This window comes from Penicillium taxi (genome assembly GCF_028828555.1).
Source record: "Penicillium taxi strain IBT 34144 chromosome Unknown utg000002l_segment0_segment0, whole genome shotgun sequence".
NCBI lineage: Eukaryota > Fungi > Ascomycota > Eurotiomycetes > Eurotiales > Aspergillaceae > Penicillium > Penicillium taxi.
In genome coordinates, this window is record NW_026643204.1 from 1,620,611 (window position 1) to 1,636,073 (window position 15,463).

Consider the following 15,463-nt stretch of genomic DNA (forward strand, 5'->3'; position numbering starts at 1 on the left):
TTTGCTCATTTAATTAAACTCAAGGGCTCCAGCCCCAGCCTTGGAAGGTTTAAATTGAACCAGCCTGACTATACCGAGGCTAGAACCTATTGAGCTCCTATGAAATTTTGCAGATGCATTAAATTTAGCACGCTAACATCATAGATAAACTCAACTAAATAAACTCACCTAGATAAACTCACCTCATACGTAGCTAGAAAGTGATGTACAAGTCTTTTTTTACATAAACTCAGTAAAGATATGTAGAGCAAAAACCCACATCGAAGTAGCAAAGATACCAAATAAACTGGCGCGAGGTTAGACTATGCAAAATAATGTTTGCTAGGGGATTTTGAACCTTTGATTGGACATAGACATGGAGAACGTGCCAGGGCATTATCGGAATGCGCATACAGCGTATCGGAATTTGGGACCTAAACACAACTTGATCGCCGCATAACGACTAAAGACATAAATATAAGGGGCACTCAATAGTATGTGTCTAAATCATTCTTAACGTGACGTCACTTGTTTTTACAATCTAGGATTATATATTACTGTTTTGGCTACTGTTGTTCCTCTTATCGTGCCTTCGATAGACTCACCGGGTTACAAACAGCATTGTACTGGCTAATATAAGGCTTCAATTTGCGGAACCCCGACTATAGTGAAACGCGCATGAAATGTCCACCCTTCAGCTCGCTCTTCGAGACCTTCAATTGGAATTGGACCCAGACAGTGGATACATTCGCTGGGCTTCAACAAACCCGAAGCACCCTAGAAACTGGAGGATTTCAAGGAAGATATACGACATTGGATTGATTACACTCCTGGAATTCTATACGTATGCGCGACAACCAGCACAATGACATTGATTTCATATTTACTGACAATTCTTCTGATAGGACTGCGATTAGTACTTCCGGGGTACGTTACTTCAATAATAATCATACTACACTAGCTTGTACTGAACCTTGAGATCCAGTCAGCAGCTGCGAGATATGGCCAAGAGAAACTCGGAATTGGGGCAACATTAGCTCAATTTCTTTTTGTGTCGACGTGGGTTCCTTTACCGCAACAACATATAAACACTACTAATCGAAGGCAGGTATCTACTCGGTCAAGGGATAGGTGGTATTATATTTCCACCTTACTCAGAATGCTTTGGGCGCAAAAGGCTGTATATAGGCAGCACCGTATTATACAGTGGTTTATGTGCGATGATCGGCGCAGTTGAGTCTCCAGCTGCTGCTGTAGTTGGGCGATTCGTCACAGGAGTTCTTTCAGCGATACCAACCAGTATTATCACAGGAAGCATAGAGGATATGTTCAACTCAAAAGCTCGAATATGGATGATGCTATCGTATATTGGAGTCGCCAATATGGGAGTGGCGATGGGGCCAGTCATGGGCACGTATATTACCTTGGCATGGGGATGGTACGACAGATATCTCACCACCAAGTCAGGCATCTTGCTAACATCGACTTGTAGGAATTGGATTTTTTATGTAGCTGCCATTGTGACTGCAGCTATCGCTTTCCTTCTTCTGTCAATCAGGGAATCACGACCGTCATTGCTGCTAGAACGTGAGGTCGATACTCTCCGCAAGCAAACTGGTATGCACTCTCTAGAAGCCTTCAACCCAGACAGTGTGCCAGACTGGCAGAAATTCGTGAAGAATGACCTTTTCCGACCAGTGAGACTTCTCTTCACTGAGCCTATAGTCTTCGCTGTTTCTATCATGGGCGGCACTGCTATGGCAATCATCTACCTCTTTACTGAAGCTTTGCCGACTATCTATCAAGCTATGGGTCTAAGTCAAGAAAAATCCAGTCTTCCGTTCCTTGCAATTGGTCTCGGATTTTTATTCAATATACCAGGCCGAATTCTTGAATACCAGACAGCCAACGCATATTGCAAGGAGAAGCATTCGCTTTCTCCTGAACACAAACTCAAAGGATTAGTTTTTGCAGCCCCTGCACTAGCAGCCGCTCTATGGTGTTTTGCTTGGACAATTCCCCCAAATGTTCACAATGTACACTGGATTTTTTCCGTCATTTCATTGCTTGTGGTTGGCTATGGGCGGAATGAGATTGCGATCGTATTGACAGGGTACATGGCCAATAGCTATCTGTCGTATTCGTCCAGCGCTTTCGCAGCGAACGCGCTTATGCGGTCAATACTGTCGGCCACGTTCCCTTTATTTGCACCTATGATGTTTAAAGCTCTTGGGGCAAACGTGTCTGTCTCTATTTTAGCTTCCACGATGACCGTGTTTAGCGTGATTCCATTATTGTTTCAGCGACATGGAAAATCGATTCGGGAGCGCAGCAAATTTGCACAATACAGTATGAGCATGTATGAAAAAACTACTGTCGAAAAAGATGGAAGCTAAAGATGGTGGCATACACCGACTATATGCATTTACGCAGACCTCACGGTTATGATACAACTCGGCTTTAAAAGACAGTGGAGGTTACAAACATTTCTTTCGACTTTTTTTATTAGTTTTAAGATAATATCTCCTCAAACTTATTAATCTTAATCAATGACAGCCCCAAAATTTGCCTTACTCTTAATTAGCCATCAATGTTGGAACCACATTCACCGAGAATGGTATTCAATTAGTCCCAGGGGAATTCAATCTAGCATCAGTTAATGAGATGAGGATAGCTAGAATCTAGGAATAGAGAGTTAGTAGAATGAAGCACACCACACTACGCGAAACCAGAGCATCTATCTACTACCTTAGACTAGCTGCCACTTTTCAGGTGTAATTTTATACTCACAGTCAGAGTTGCATTGCCTTTTTCTATTCTATCCGGGCTATGGGGATGTTGATAAGCTTCAATATCAATGGTCACAGTAATGAAATTTCTACCACAAAATTCGCTAATTAAGCATCTGGTAGCTATATCACTCAAAATCATTAGATAAATCATAATCAGTGAACTAATCTATTCAAACGTCCATTTACATGGGCAAAAACTTAACTATAGCCTTCTCTACGCTTTGATAAGCCTTATATTTTGCTGGATTGGGTAACATGTAAGCATTTGTGGAATATAGAAGTCTATTTCTTACAGGATAGAGTCTGTCAGTTATCATATAGAGTATTTAACTTAAGAGACAAAGAGGTGGTCAGCCTACGCTGGCGTATCGACTACAGATCACTTGTATGGGGAGTAACGGGATAGATCATGTATATATCTTCTAATGAAATAAGATTAGATCTTGCATATTTTTCGACAAGATTTTTGAATTTTAAATAGATAACTATTTATCTACACAATACTCTATTTATCATTCATTTTTCCGTATTTCCTCTTTAAATTCAATACTTAGCTGGATCGCTTATGATGAGCTATCACATTCTCCTTTCCCTCATTCCTGCTTCATGTAAGGGTTGGAACGTAATCCACCATTAGCTCAAATGACGAAATGTTAATCAATAGTATCTTAGTAGGGTGCATAAAACTTGAACATCGCCGTATCGCATTTTAACCGGCTTCTTCAGAAAATCCACATCATGTGGCCATCCAGCAAATCAACCTTCATCCTTCTTTATATGTTCAGTATTTTTAGCCATGCTACACTCGCCAACCACCTCCGTGCTAAAACTCCGAAAATAAGCTGGCATAATCTAACAATGGGTGACCAGATTGAATCCTCTAAACCAAAGCGAGTCCTCTGTAGCTATGGTATTGATTTGGATGCCGTTAGCCTCTGGTTTGTTTCTTTTCAATCTTACCAAGTGATTCGTTTTTTTTATACTCACAATCTGTAGGGCTAACACTGGTGATGGTACAACTGCCAACCCAACTGACATTTCTCGCGGAATCTACGGCGCTACCGTCGGGGTGGATCGCCTCTTATCCTTCCTCGACAGACACCATATCAAAGCTACTTGGTTCGTTCCGGCACATTCTTTGCAGTCTTTCCCAAAACAGGTAACAAAAATACAAGATGATGGGCATGAGATGTGAGTCTTGATTAGCGAATCTGTCTCCTTCAGTTGTCACGATGGCGGCGCTGATGAAGCGACGTTGTCGATAGTGGGGCCCACGGCTACACCCACGAACATATGAGCGCCTTGAATAAAACGCAAGAAGAGGAAATTATCTCCCAGTCACTCGAAATCCTCACTTCGTTTCTCGGCAAACGACCCAAAGGCTGGACCGCACCGGCTTGGACACCGTCATCTCACAGCATCTCCTTGCTTGAAAAGTACGGTTTCGAATATGATCACTCATTTATGCACCACGATTCGCAAATGTACTATCTACCGTACGTGCCATCCTTCAAGCCAACAGACGTTCGCCAGTCTCCCTCGTCTTGGATGCAGCCCATGAGCGCATTGCATGTATCCAGCATTGTCGAGATCCCGGCAAACTGGCATTTGGATGATTGGCCTGTTTTTAATGTTGGGAATGGCGGAAATGGGTTTGTAGATCCAGATGTAGTCTTCAGGCTCTGGACTGAGCAGTTTGATTTCTACTATAAAGAGTATGATTCATTTGTCTTTCCGATGACCATTCATCCGCAGGTAAGTGGAAAGGCCCAGGTGCTGAAAATGCATGAGAGGATTGTTCATTATATCAATTCACATGAAGGGGTGGAATGGATGACGATGGATAAAATGGTTGAGGAGTACAAGTCAGGCCAATTTCCAGGTTACGTGGTAGAGGGAGGTGTAGACTTATAGTTTCTTTTATTGATATTGAGCAATTACCAGCAAGTGGTTCATACCAAAGTTTCGAGTATTCCAGGTCTCGGGTGTGGCTTATGGGGCTGTGGCAAGTTGGAGATGGGAAGACTGGTTAAAATGAAGCTATGGAAAGTAGGCGTGAGCGCTTGACGGAGACTATCGATAGACTTGTTTTGTATACAGTCGGTTTGGGGACATTCGTATATGATTATCAGAGACTTTGCTCTGATAATCCAAAGAAGATCCGTTTGAGAGCCTCAACAGTTCAATCCAGCCCAATCCCAACACTTGGGTGGCCGTGCGACAGCATCTGAGTAGAAATCACAAATCTGGACTTCTGGTGACATTTTATCTGATAACGGGTCATCGGATTCCGGAAAATATGCTTCTCTAAGCTTCCGCTTCACTACTTTCCCCACGGAATTACGCGGAACAGGGTCGCCGTCACCCAAAACACGCAACATTGTGGGTAGCTTGCTGGTTGGCAATAACCCGGACAGGTCTTTTCTGAGGGACTCTAAGGTTTTGTTGGGAGCAATATCAGGCATCGTGCGGTAGGCCACAATGGCTGCTACACGGTGTCCCAGCCGAGAATCAGTTACCGGCAGGACGTGTGATTCTGAAATGTACGGCAATCCGGAGATGGCAGTCTCAACCTCGAAAATGGGGACTTTATAGCTATCGCAGTTTATAACTGTGTGAGCGGGACATGTTAGTTAGAATAGTGGTAAGTCAAAATCATATTGCAGTCTCACAGTCCTCTTTGGTACGGCCCTCGATCACAAAATTGTCCCCTTGCATATAAGCTTGATCACCAGTCCTGTAAAAGCCATCATCGTCGAATGCAGCGTGCGTTGCTTTCTCGTCATTCCAATAGCTTTTTGACCGCCGTTCCCATTAGTCAAAAAGAAACATTACCAGACCATGGATGGCTTACCCAATGAACATTGTTGGGGTTCTAATCAATAGCTCACTATGATCCCCTTGGGCTAATTTGGCCTCAACCCCAGGTAATGGTTTGCCTATGATATGCTAAATAGAGCCACAATGTAAGATTAACTGCAGTGAAGAAAATTCGCAAAATATGACTTACAGAATGATCATCTTGGTCATCAAGTGATGTTTCCAGCCCTATAGGTCCACTCTCCGTGGTTCCGAATCGAATAACGAAGGCTCGCCCGCCCATTTGTTTCCGGTAGAACTGTTTAGTGGACGGCATTGTCAATGTTCCACTACTTCTTGTAGTGTGGAGTGCTCGAAGGGCTTTCTCGCACTTTCGTAAGGTCTCTGGAGGACCCCTGCGGATCTCAGTTTCGAAGTATTCCTTTATTTGAACCCAGAAATTTGGTGAACCTGTGAGAATCGTCACTTCTTCTTGCTGCAGGTACTTCCAGACGCGTTCTGGGCTAGAGTCGCAATCCATCATATCCACCCGATTGCCGCGCAACATATAGCGCAAAACATCAGTGACGCCAACTCCATTATGAATTGGTCTTCGGAACAAGAGCACGTCCTTTGGGCTGCCCAGATCGCGAACAAAGGCATTGAAGTATCGAATGGAGTGAACAAGGCCCTTAGGGGGTCCTGTGGTCCCCGAGGTAAAGAGCGCTAGAGCCGGACGCTCCGGATTGAATGAAACATTCTGGTTGATGAACAAATGCACCGGTTCCGTGTGATAGGATGGGAGCTGAATGGGAACAGTTTTTGCTCCAACATCGGTGCCCTTCAAGTACTCTCGGATAGTATGATTAAGTTCTGATTCACCTGAACCCGTTAAGATCAAAGTAGAATCGAATTTTTCATGGAAATAAAGCACCTCTTCTGGAAGGAGTGTTGTTGCTACCCCAATATCAGTTAGATTCTAAGGGAATAATGGACTGATATCTTACCAAGTGGTATGGCGGCTGCGCCAACAGCAATAATTGCACACAGAGCTACCATGAATTCATAGGTTCCAGGGGCAAGGATACTAATGAAAAAATGATTTTTACGGACTATACCTTGTTTATCAAGGGCCGCTGGGCCAATGAGTTCTCGAAGCTTATCGCGATAGAGAAGAGTATCATGGAGAAGTCGAGAAGGAGACGCCTGTATGTCACTTTCGATATCATTGATGACAGTATGGTCACCCTCATGGGCAAGAAAAAGCAGTCTGCGAAAGAAAGGAATGTCAGGAAGCCCGCGACTAGCCTGGAGTAGTTTTGAATTCCGCATCTCAGCCATGATCGCTCAAATGCTACCAAACTGGCAGACTTTATTTTCTACTGTACTTATGCTTTTTTCGTTTTCTTTTTATATATCTTTTTTCTAACATGATATCATAATTTTGCAATAAATGTATTGTTCAAGTGATGTCATTTTGCATGAATATGTCTACAGACTCATGGCATAACTGCAAGCGTCGCCTGTCCAAAATGCGGTGAGGGTAGGGCATAGAAACAGATTAGACACTTCCAATATGCAGCCATATCTTGCTAATGCCCCTACGTGTAAATCTTGGCTAGTTCCTGTCTCATCCCTTCAAACCAGCGGTAAGGATTTCCAGAAGTTACATGTATAGTACTCCCTGGTAATAACTGATTACTTCCGCTACTGTTCCCCGAGAGTATGTAGCTGCATAATTGCTCTATACTCTGTAGAGCTTATTCAGGCTAGTCAGTGCGGAGAGCGTCTCCAAATTGTAAAATCTTAATTGCTAGATAGTCAGCGCAGCCGATCCGATGTCTTTCAATATAAATTTGACGAACTGGAAAACACCTCCCCTCCCCCCTTCTTAAATGTGTCAGTACAATACCATTTAATTGGATTCCTGTACTATCAGCAATCCTCATGGTTCTAGGGCGCTAGGGAACCAATAAACAGACTATAGAAGACCTTTTTTGTGATTAAACTTTATCATACATTTTCAATTCTCCCTGTTACACGTAATAAACCATATCTCAGAACCTTTATTTATGATCCCTCATAATACGCGGTCCAAATTCTGCGACACATTAGTTTCCATGTTGAAATTCGGCCCTCGTGGGATGAGACACCGTCGATTACGTTCCTAGGTACCCATGATAGCACAACTAAATACATTGATTATGGTGCCTTAAAGTTAAACCAATATTATATCTATGCTTCCATTTTCTTGACTATTTTGTAAGGTGTGGAGAAAAGGGCTTACCGTCCACTCAGCCGTAACTAGTTGACCCCGGTAGTTAACGTAACGCTGCTGATTTTTATGCGCGCTCAGTATCTTCGGATTTTCAAATTGACAATGATGCACTTTTTAGGTTAAATCTGGGTGATTTCGATAATTTCCAACTTCGGAAAATTGCAACCTTAGGAAATCGAACAAGCTCTTACTTACTCCGTAGGTAGCAAAGTCAAAACCTTGGAACTTCTGTACAGCAGAACAAATACTATTGTACGGCGGGTTACAGTACCTCTTATAGTGAAGGCTCGCTAAATATCTTAGTAGTATAGAGTGGTAATGAATATACAATGACTTATCGAATAGATCTTACTGTGGGTACATAGTTACACCTGCGAAATATTTAGCAGCTAGTCTATGGTAGTAGATAGATGCTCTGGTTTCGCGTAGTGTAGTGTTTCATTCTACTAACTCTCTATTCCTAGATTCTAGCTATTTTTCTCATCTCATTATATGATGCTATGTTAAATTCCCCTGGAGCTAAGTGAATACCATTCTCGGTGAATGCATTTTGAACACTTACCTATCTAAATACTCTTAGTGACGACTACCGCATCAGTGAACACTTGCACGTCACTGACAACTTCGTCATCGGCTAGTCCAAGTACAGCGGTGACTCTGGCTCCGATTACAGTTACAGCTACACCGACGTCTAGCAGAGAGGCAACTAAAAGCCCCTCAAACTCTTCGTCCCAATCTAAATCTCACAACTGCAATAGCAGTTGGATTCGCTGTGCGAGTAGGCGTAATAACTATTGTGCTTGGATCATTTCTTCTCTGGCTTCAGCGGCGGAAAAGTTCTACCTCAAAGCTAGACACTACATATGTTCCAATGGAAGATCGGCCAGCGCATGGAGATAAAGACTTCCACGACTTCCGATGAGCAGCCTCAAAGTGCCGACGGACATCTTTCTGGTCTGCCGCAGTATAAGAGTAAGTAGAGCAACAGACAGGCTTAATATGATGATGCATGTGCTTCCAGCTATATATCGTCTATGTATAAATATATGAGGCGAATATTTCTTGAGGAGGCACTTTTGAGCAAAACCTTGCCGACATTGACACTGCTCATCTTGACAGTAAAACATCCCATCTCCCGAAAAAGCACCTATGATCTCAAATGAAGGCATCTCAACCTCTTCAAATCTGATATGACATTCAGCAATCGATCCCCCTGAAGCATTGGAGTCAAAAGAAATTTCAGCAACCACACTCGTGTTTATCATAAAATCGTCACAAACAGAGCTCTATAGAGACTGGTTCTTGTCGACGACATCCTGAAGATCACCAAGTTGGGCGCCATCCCAAGCTGTTATCAAGCCGATATTTTGATCAAAGGAAAAAGTCGTATGAAGCTCTAGATTATCCCTTGCCAGATTTTGGGCTATCGCCAAATTATCGCTCACAAGCCATGGGGGAAAATTTTGAAGTTGACGGGAAGAAGATCGATTATAATTTGAGGAACAATCTGTTCGTTCGACTACCATGAAATAATAATTTGTTGGCTTGAATATGTCCAATAGCCTCCCAACACGGTTTTTCACCCCCTTTACATGGCGAATAAACTTAGTTTACAATTGAGAGTGTGGCGCTAAATTCGAGATTTGGTTCGAGAGTTATTAGGAATCATGCAATTAGTGGCGTAGGAGCCATATTTGCTTCATATACATACGAAAAGTATTTCAATCTCAATTTTTCAGCCTCTTGATTCCAGAGCAGATATCAGACCTCCCACATTAACTTATTCTCTTTGAACTGTTGTATCTACTATGTTGTAAATATCTTTAGCGCCACTATAGATCATGCAACCTCAAATCTGATAAAAAACCAAATTTAGCCAAAGATGATAGTGGAAAATATTTCATATAGTAGAGCGAAGGCCATGTAATACAAACAAAGATATACAAGGATGGGAAGATACGTAGTTATTTTCATTTCCTGTAGTCCCAATTAAACAAAGATCAACTATTATGTATTCAAATGAGCATATTTTGAATAGGGCTCGAGAATAAATTGAAGAGATTATGATGTCCTTTCAAAATCTATAAGTGCCCAGGCAGATATGGCGCCAAAGTCAAGGATTTATCGAAGCTGCAAAGGAGGCCTGACGACATCTAAGATGGACGCTAAGGAGCATTTGAACAATTCCCATTAGTGAGATTATAGATCCACCGGGGCAATATCGCGAGGCTTAGTAGGCTCGGAAGATTCGCAATATGTGATCCACTTCCAAGGTTGTGAGATTTAACCATGTCCGGTGGATGAAATATGTTGTAAGGGCCTACTCTTGCGCCTGCAGTCCTCAACTTGAGCCAAAAAGGCTATTATAATCTTCCACACGATAAAATTATGCGCAAGCTCCATACCCCACTCCAAGATGCCATATCAGGATTGCTGTGGGTCATGCCGTTAGATTGGTAGATTTTAGGGGCCAGGACCTAGACTAATAAATAAATGGCCCTAAAGGAGTTCAAATACTGACTTACTTTGTAGGTAATTGTTCTGATACCTAAGTAAAATTGACATCCTTTGAAGTTTCATTCTTTAAGTCTTGGCCAACTTCCAAGTTAACTACTTACAGATAGCTGCTATGATATAATTATTAACATAAAACATGTAAAACATTAGAAAATTTAAATCGCTCAGTATATAACACCAAATTCCAACCTTATCGTCATCAAAAATCACAAATCAAAAAAAAAAAAAAAAAAAAAAAAAGAACGAATATCATTATCTCATGAGATTAGAAGATCTCGCACACTCATACCCCTTGGTCGCGGATCCGATGCCGTCTTATTCTCATCAAGGGAGTCTCTGACTGTGCTATGAGCCAAATGCTTGCTGATCGATTCGGCAGTGCCTCGACGGTCTTGAGTCAGCATAAGCAAGGCAGCCGAAGCCTCGTGATCGATGCCCTGGAGCTCTTTGAAATTTCCCATGGGATGTGTCGGGCCTAGGGCTGGGCTAGGGAGCACAGATGATATATCTGGTACGATTGGCACTGAGGGCATGCGGGTGCGTGGGGAGAAGGACGGCGAGGCGTCAAAAGTATGAGCACTCAGTTTAAGGGCTTCGGGAGATTCAGAAGCCGAATATGAATATTCCGAGGAAGATTCACGCTGGTGCGGGGGTACGTTAAAGTCCACGCCTCTTTGAGCGATAAATTCCGGGGATGTTGGGGAAGGAGGTCCCACTGAATCGTCGGTTCCAGCAGACTTGAGGTCCTGGATGCATTGTTCTAGATAATTGACGTAATCAATGCTGGCCTGAGAGATAAAAGTCAATGTATTGTTCATAGATAGTGAGAAGACGGGAGAACTGTACCTGGAGGATGGCTAATTTGTGCATTTCTTGTCCTCGGCAGGCGGGTATCATATCTTTCAGCGTTCCAAATTCCTCATTCATCTTCGATCGCCGACGTCGTTCAATGAGACTGTGAGCGGTCTTGCGAGCAATCTTACGTCCGGCAGCGCTCGTCGTACTCGGTTGCTTCTTCTTTGACGATGTAGTGGCGGTATCAGGTGATTGACTGGATGTCTTTCCGTTTTCCTTGGGCTTAGTCAAGGCCTTAGAAGTGGCAGGCGACTTTGGTTTCATTTGAATGATCTTGCGAGCACGAGTAGGAGGAGGTGGAAGTTCAAACCCCTCGAGTGAACGCTTCGTTCCAGTGCTCGAGCGGGACTGATGCGTATTCCGGCCTTTGGGGGCTGCCTTGGGTGAAGTAGGAGATACTGGGATATAAGTTGGGTCAGATCGAGACGACCTCCGACTTTCCGACTCGACCTGAGCCGGACTCAAAGCAGCAGGAGGTAGAGCAAACACATCAGTGCCATCATAGGGCTGATCCTTGATGATAAGCTCGCCCGACATGGCTGGAGTAGGCGGGAATTGTGAACGAGACATTGTGAGAAAAGTAGACGAAATGACAAAAATGCAGAGAACGAACACGTAACACAAATGGTCAGTCTTACAAGAAGAAGGGCGAAATGCGAAATGCGGGCATTGTTATACTTAAGGGTATAAGGGTCGCGTGAACGTGCCCCAGGGAGAAGCGGGGATTGGATATGAATAAGTGGGTCCATATTAGAGCTTATCGTTAACAAGAAGGGGAGCACGTGCGACTTCAGTAAGTTACAGCCCTCAGTTATCGAGACTACGTAGGCAACTTTAATTAATAGGATTCGACACTCTCATTGATCAAAGTCTATTATCTTTCACTGATAGACTAAAAAGCAGCAGAAACCGAGCACGTGCCCCTTCGATAAGTTAGGGTTCCTCAAATAGGGCCCAAGATCACTACCATGATGATCATTTAAATAACTTTTTACTTAGATTCGTTGACTACATATTTAAGGTCTCATATATCTCTGATTCATATTACCTTGATGGATTTCAATCACTCTAATTAAACCTGAAAAGAAAAAAAAAAACTAAATCAAATCAAATTCCAACGAATCCTTCAATGGGGTATCCTTTCCGCGTCAACTCCAACTCCGAGGTTCCTGAACACTGTCATCAACTGGGGCTAACCGATTGGCACTATTTAAGACATTCCTGATACACCTCTGTGCTATAATGACCATGGATAGTTAGCTCTCCTGTCACCTGAAGTTCAAAGTTAACAAAAGTACCAGTACTTATCGTCATGAGATGCAGCAAGAGAACATGTCGATGTCTCCAACTTGCACACATCAGGACAATCGGCCAGAGTCTTCAATTCATGCTGGCTTGTTTAACCCAGAGTATCATATTTTGGCTTGGAAAGACCGCTTGTCAAAGGTCGGATGATGCCAGTAGTCGTTGCGTTATAAGGGCCAGTAGAGTTTCCCGGAGGAATTGTGATGGCGATTCGAGCGCCATGGTATGGTCCAGCAGCGTGTGGTACAGCAGCTGCAGTACTAGCAAAGACAGCCACATAGATGGCAAAGATATTGTTCAGCTGCATGATTGCTTTATGAAGGAGTCTAGCCTGTGGGATGAGAAGTCGAGTAATGTTGCTGAGTACAGCTACCCTTGAGATATCGCCTTATATATACATAGGTAGATATCGAGCTTCATTGAGGCTGGGAATAACAATCTCAGTCCATTCAACGAGAGCCTCATGAATTCTTTCGTTGCTGTCATTGGTTCTGAGAATATTGTGGCTTAAGCCTCGCACATAACAGCATTCTACATGGGCTGGGCACATTCCTGTTGCAGATCAAAGTCTCCATTCATACATAAAGCCCCTTCTTCAAAGTACTTAGGCTCCGGGGCTAGCTGTTTGTGGCATACCCATGCAGTAAGTCCACTGATGACCTCGGGAGTCTAAAAAACCTTTCCAAGGCTTTGATCAGTGTAGACACTGTTATGGGTAACGAATTAAATATCGCGCAAGTAAAAAGTCCGAAGCTTCATAACATCTCACATTCCAAGATTTGCTCAATGCCAACTGCATGAGACTGGACCAATCGGAACAATTCTATCAAGTATAATAATACCTAGAGATACTTGGTTGCATGGCTATGTGCAGTTCTGTCGAGTAATGCAGTGGAACTGCTGCAACATGATGGGAGCATTGATCAAATTGAGCAACTATTGACATCAGAAGAACACGTATGAAGCCTTTCTCGTTAATCGTTAGCAGATTTATTCTTCCCTGAGTGATCGTTACGAGGTTTATGCCTAGGGTTTCTTCCCAATCCATCCACATGAGCAGCCTTGGAGTTGATCTCTTACTCTTGCTGAGTCCAACTCGCGGCCGATAAGCAAAGTGGATGGGCTACCTAGGTGGGTAAGTATTATTGTAGTAGATGCATTGATCTAAACTACCTAGATTGCTCTAAATATTCCGGTCGTCGTATCTAACCAAATATTCTATCTATGATAATCTGACCAAATGTGTTCTCAACTGGGGAATAGTCCATTCGAAGAATCCGATTACCGGATCGAGCACTCAACCAAAGACCATGGTCGCTTGAACTCTCTTCATCACCATCAATGTGGTGACGACTTCGGCGGTCAACAACACACATTCCACGAGTCCACTGACCGGTGGTCTCAATACGAATATCCTCCGGAGAGGTAGAGGAAGGAGCCCAGATCGGGTCTTCAGAGGTCAGGGCAAACCAGACACAGATAGGATCATGTAAGCTCAGCTCAGCAGCATCACCGGCGTTACCAGGGTGCAGTCTTTCTATAGTGCGGAAGGTGTGTGCCATGAACGCAGATACCCACTCTGCAAGAGGGGAGCCGGCATTAAGAAGTGGAGTGATGGCGGTACGGAACTGACCACCGGTGATATTGTGGCGCAAAGTAATATCCAAGGGGAAGAGACGCAGCGTCAGCTGACGGCTCAGCTTCGCTGGATACAGCGGAAGATTTGGGCTTTTGGCGGGCGGAAGTGTTGAGTTTGGGTTAGGTGATGTGAGGGCAAAAACCCGCGCGGCAGCAAATGCATCAGCATAAGCATTAAATTCACCGACAGGAGTGACCTATAACCATGATTAGCCAATTTCAGTTCAGCTTTACAGAGCTATTTCAATCCAAACTCACATTTCCTGGTTGGTTCACTGTGCCACCCATAACGACAACTTCCTTAGCGCGGAGGAAGGTCTCAGGGTCTTCCGCTGCAGCCAGCGCCAGGTTTGTGAGGGGGCCAACCGCCACAATGGTTACACTGTCAGGGTCGTTCTCACGAAGTGCTCGGAGGATTTCCTTGTGTGCAGGAAGCTTGGATGGGGTGTAGAATTGTTCACTGGAGCCAGTACCAGTCTCAACTGATTTGATACCATCAGTATCGGCTGTTGGGTCGAAGAGATGCTCCCATGGTTCACTGGGGGTAAGATGCGGGTGCTATATTTATTATCAGTCATTATGCTGATTTTCAAAGCATTTATACAAATGATAAGTTACACACAGAAGTATGAATACCTCCGAGGCCATCGGTTCCATCTGCGGGGTAATTATTAGACAGATCAGATCAATATTGGGGGCAAAAAACATACGGAAGTAATCAGCCAGCAACTTCTGATCTTCAAGTGGCTCCTCAGCACCAACTGCCACTATAGGACGGAATGCACGAAGGGTGCCAAATCCTTCAGGTTGACCGTTCTCACGGCGCCACTGTATCTCGCGCTCGAGGATATGAAACATAGAAACCACATTGCGAAGGCAGCTGTGAATGGAAAATGTCAGATGGTTGTTTATACATAGGTCATGGAGTTAATATAGTATAGTCTAATAGACTCGTGACTCTTACTTGTTCACTTCAATGTTACCAAAGGTTAAGGAAATCAGCAAGACCTCTATCTCTTCTGGTTTAGCTGATAGAGCCAACAGAATGGCCAGAACGTCGTCGATGCCCTAAATCCTCAGTCAATTTCAACGCAGTTTACCCAGGTCATTCAATGATAAGTTTGAACATACAGGATCTGTGTCAATAATAATTTTTTTAGCCATATTGGAGGTTTGTTGTGTAATGGTCGAGGCAAGTGTACTCCGTACCCCCCGCTATCTAAAGGCTGTGTTTCTGCCCAAATAAAATACAGTGTTGTAGTGTATTAAATCAGGCGGTGTCCAGAGATCAGTATGATTT

General features: G+C 43.5%; 6 protein-coding genes across 6 annotated transcripts; 2 read left to right on the top strand and 4 right to left on the bottom strand.

Moving 5' to 3' along the window:
* Positions 1-662: 662 nt before the first annotated feature.
* On the top strand, positions 663-2,375 carry N7495_002535 (MFS general substrate transporter; the record flags this gene model as incomplete). Its single annotated transcript, XM_057205204.1, has 2 exons — positions 663-823; positions 1,088-2,375. The coding sequence occupies 2 exons, from the start codon at positions 663-665 to the stop codon at positions 2,373-2,375; spliced, it is 1,449 nt and encodes a 482-aa protein (XP_057065811.1).
* A 1,254-nt stretch (positions 2,376-3,629) lies between these two features.
* Positions 3,630-4,685, top strand: N7495_002536 (polysaccharide deacetylase family protein; the record flags this gene model as incomplete). The annotated part of the gene is made up of 3 exons (XM_057205205.1): positions 3,630-3,709; positions 3,768-3,962; positions 4,037-4,685. The coding sequence occupies 3 exons, from the start codon at positions 3,630-3,632 to the stop codon at positions 4,683-4,685; spliced, it is 924 nt and encodes a 307-aa protein (XP_057065812.1).
* Positions 4,686-4,945: 260 nt separating this feature from the next.
* Positions 4,946-6,911, bottom strand: N7495_002537 (uncharacterized protein; the record flags this gene model as incomplete). The annotated part of the gene is made up of 5 exons (XM_057205206.1): positions 4,946-5,382; positions 5,444-5,565; positions 5,626-5,720; positions 5,782-6,527; positions 6,578-6,911. 5 exons carry the CDS (start codon positions 6,909-6,911, stop codon positions 4,946-4,948), a joined length of 1,734 nt encoding a protein of 577 aa, XP_057065813.1.
* A 3,711-nt stretch (positions 6,912-10,622) lies between these two features.
* On the bottom strand, positions 10,623-11,790 carry N7495_002538 (uncharacterized protein; the record flags this gene model as incomplete). The annotated part of the gene is made up of 2 exons (XM_057205207.1): positions 10,623-11,153; positions 11,212-11,790. The coding sequence occupies 2 exons, from the start codon at positions 11,788-11,790 to the stop codon at positions 10,623-10,625; spliced, it is 1,110 nt and encodes a 369-aa protein (XP_057065814.1).
* Positions 11,791-12,619: 829 nt separating this feature from the next.
* Positions 12,620-12,832, bottom strand: N7495_002539 (uncharacterized protein; the record flags this gene model as incomplete). Its single annotated transcript, XM_057205208.1, has 1 exon — positions 12,620-12,832. The coding sequence occupies one exon, from the start codon at positions 12,830-12,832 to the stop codon at positions 12,620-12,622; it is 213 nt and encodes a 70-aa protein (XP_057065815.1).
* Positions 12,833-13,730: 898 nt separating this feature from the next.
* Positions 13,731-15,327, bottom strand: N7495_002540 (putative nucleoside hydrolase; the record flags this gene model as incomplete). Its single annotated transcript, XM_057205209.1, has 6 exons — positions 13,731-14,360; positions 14,422-14,721; positions 14,786-14,820; positions 14,874-15,043; positions 15,128-15,231; positions 15,295-15,327. 6 exons carry the CDS (start codon positions 15,325-15,327, stop codon positions 13,731-13,733), a joined length of 1,272 nt encoding a protein of 423 aa, XP_057065816.1.
* Between the last annotated feature and the right edge of the window lie 136 nt (positions 15,328-15,463).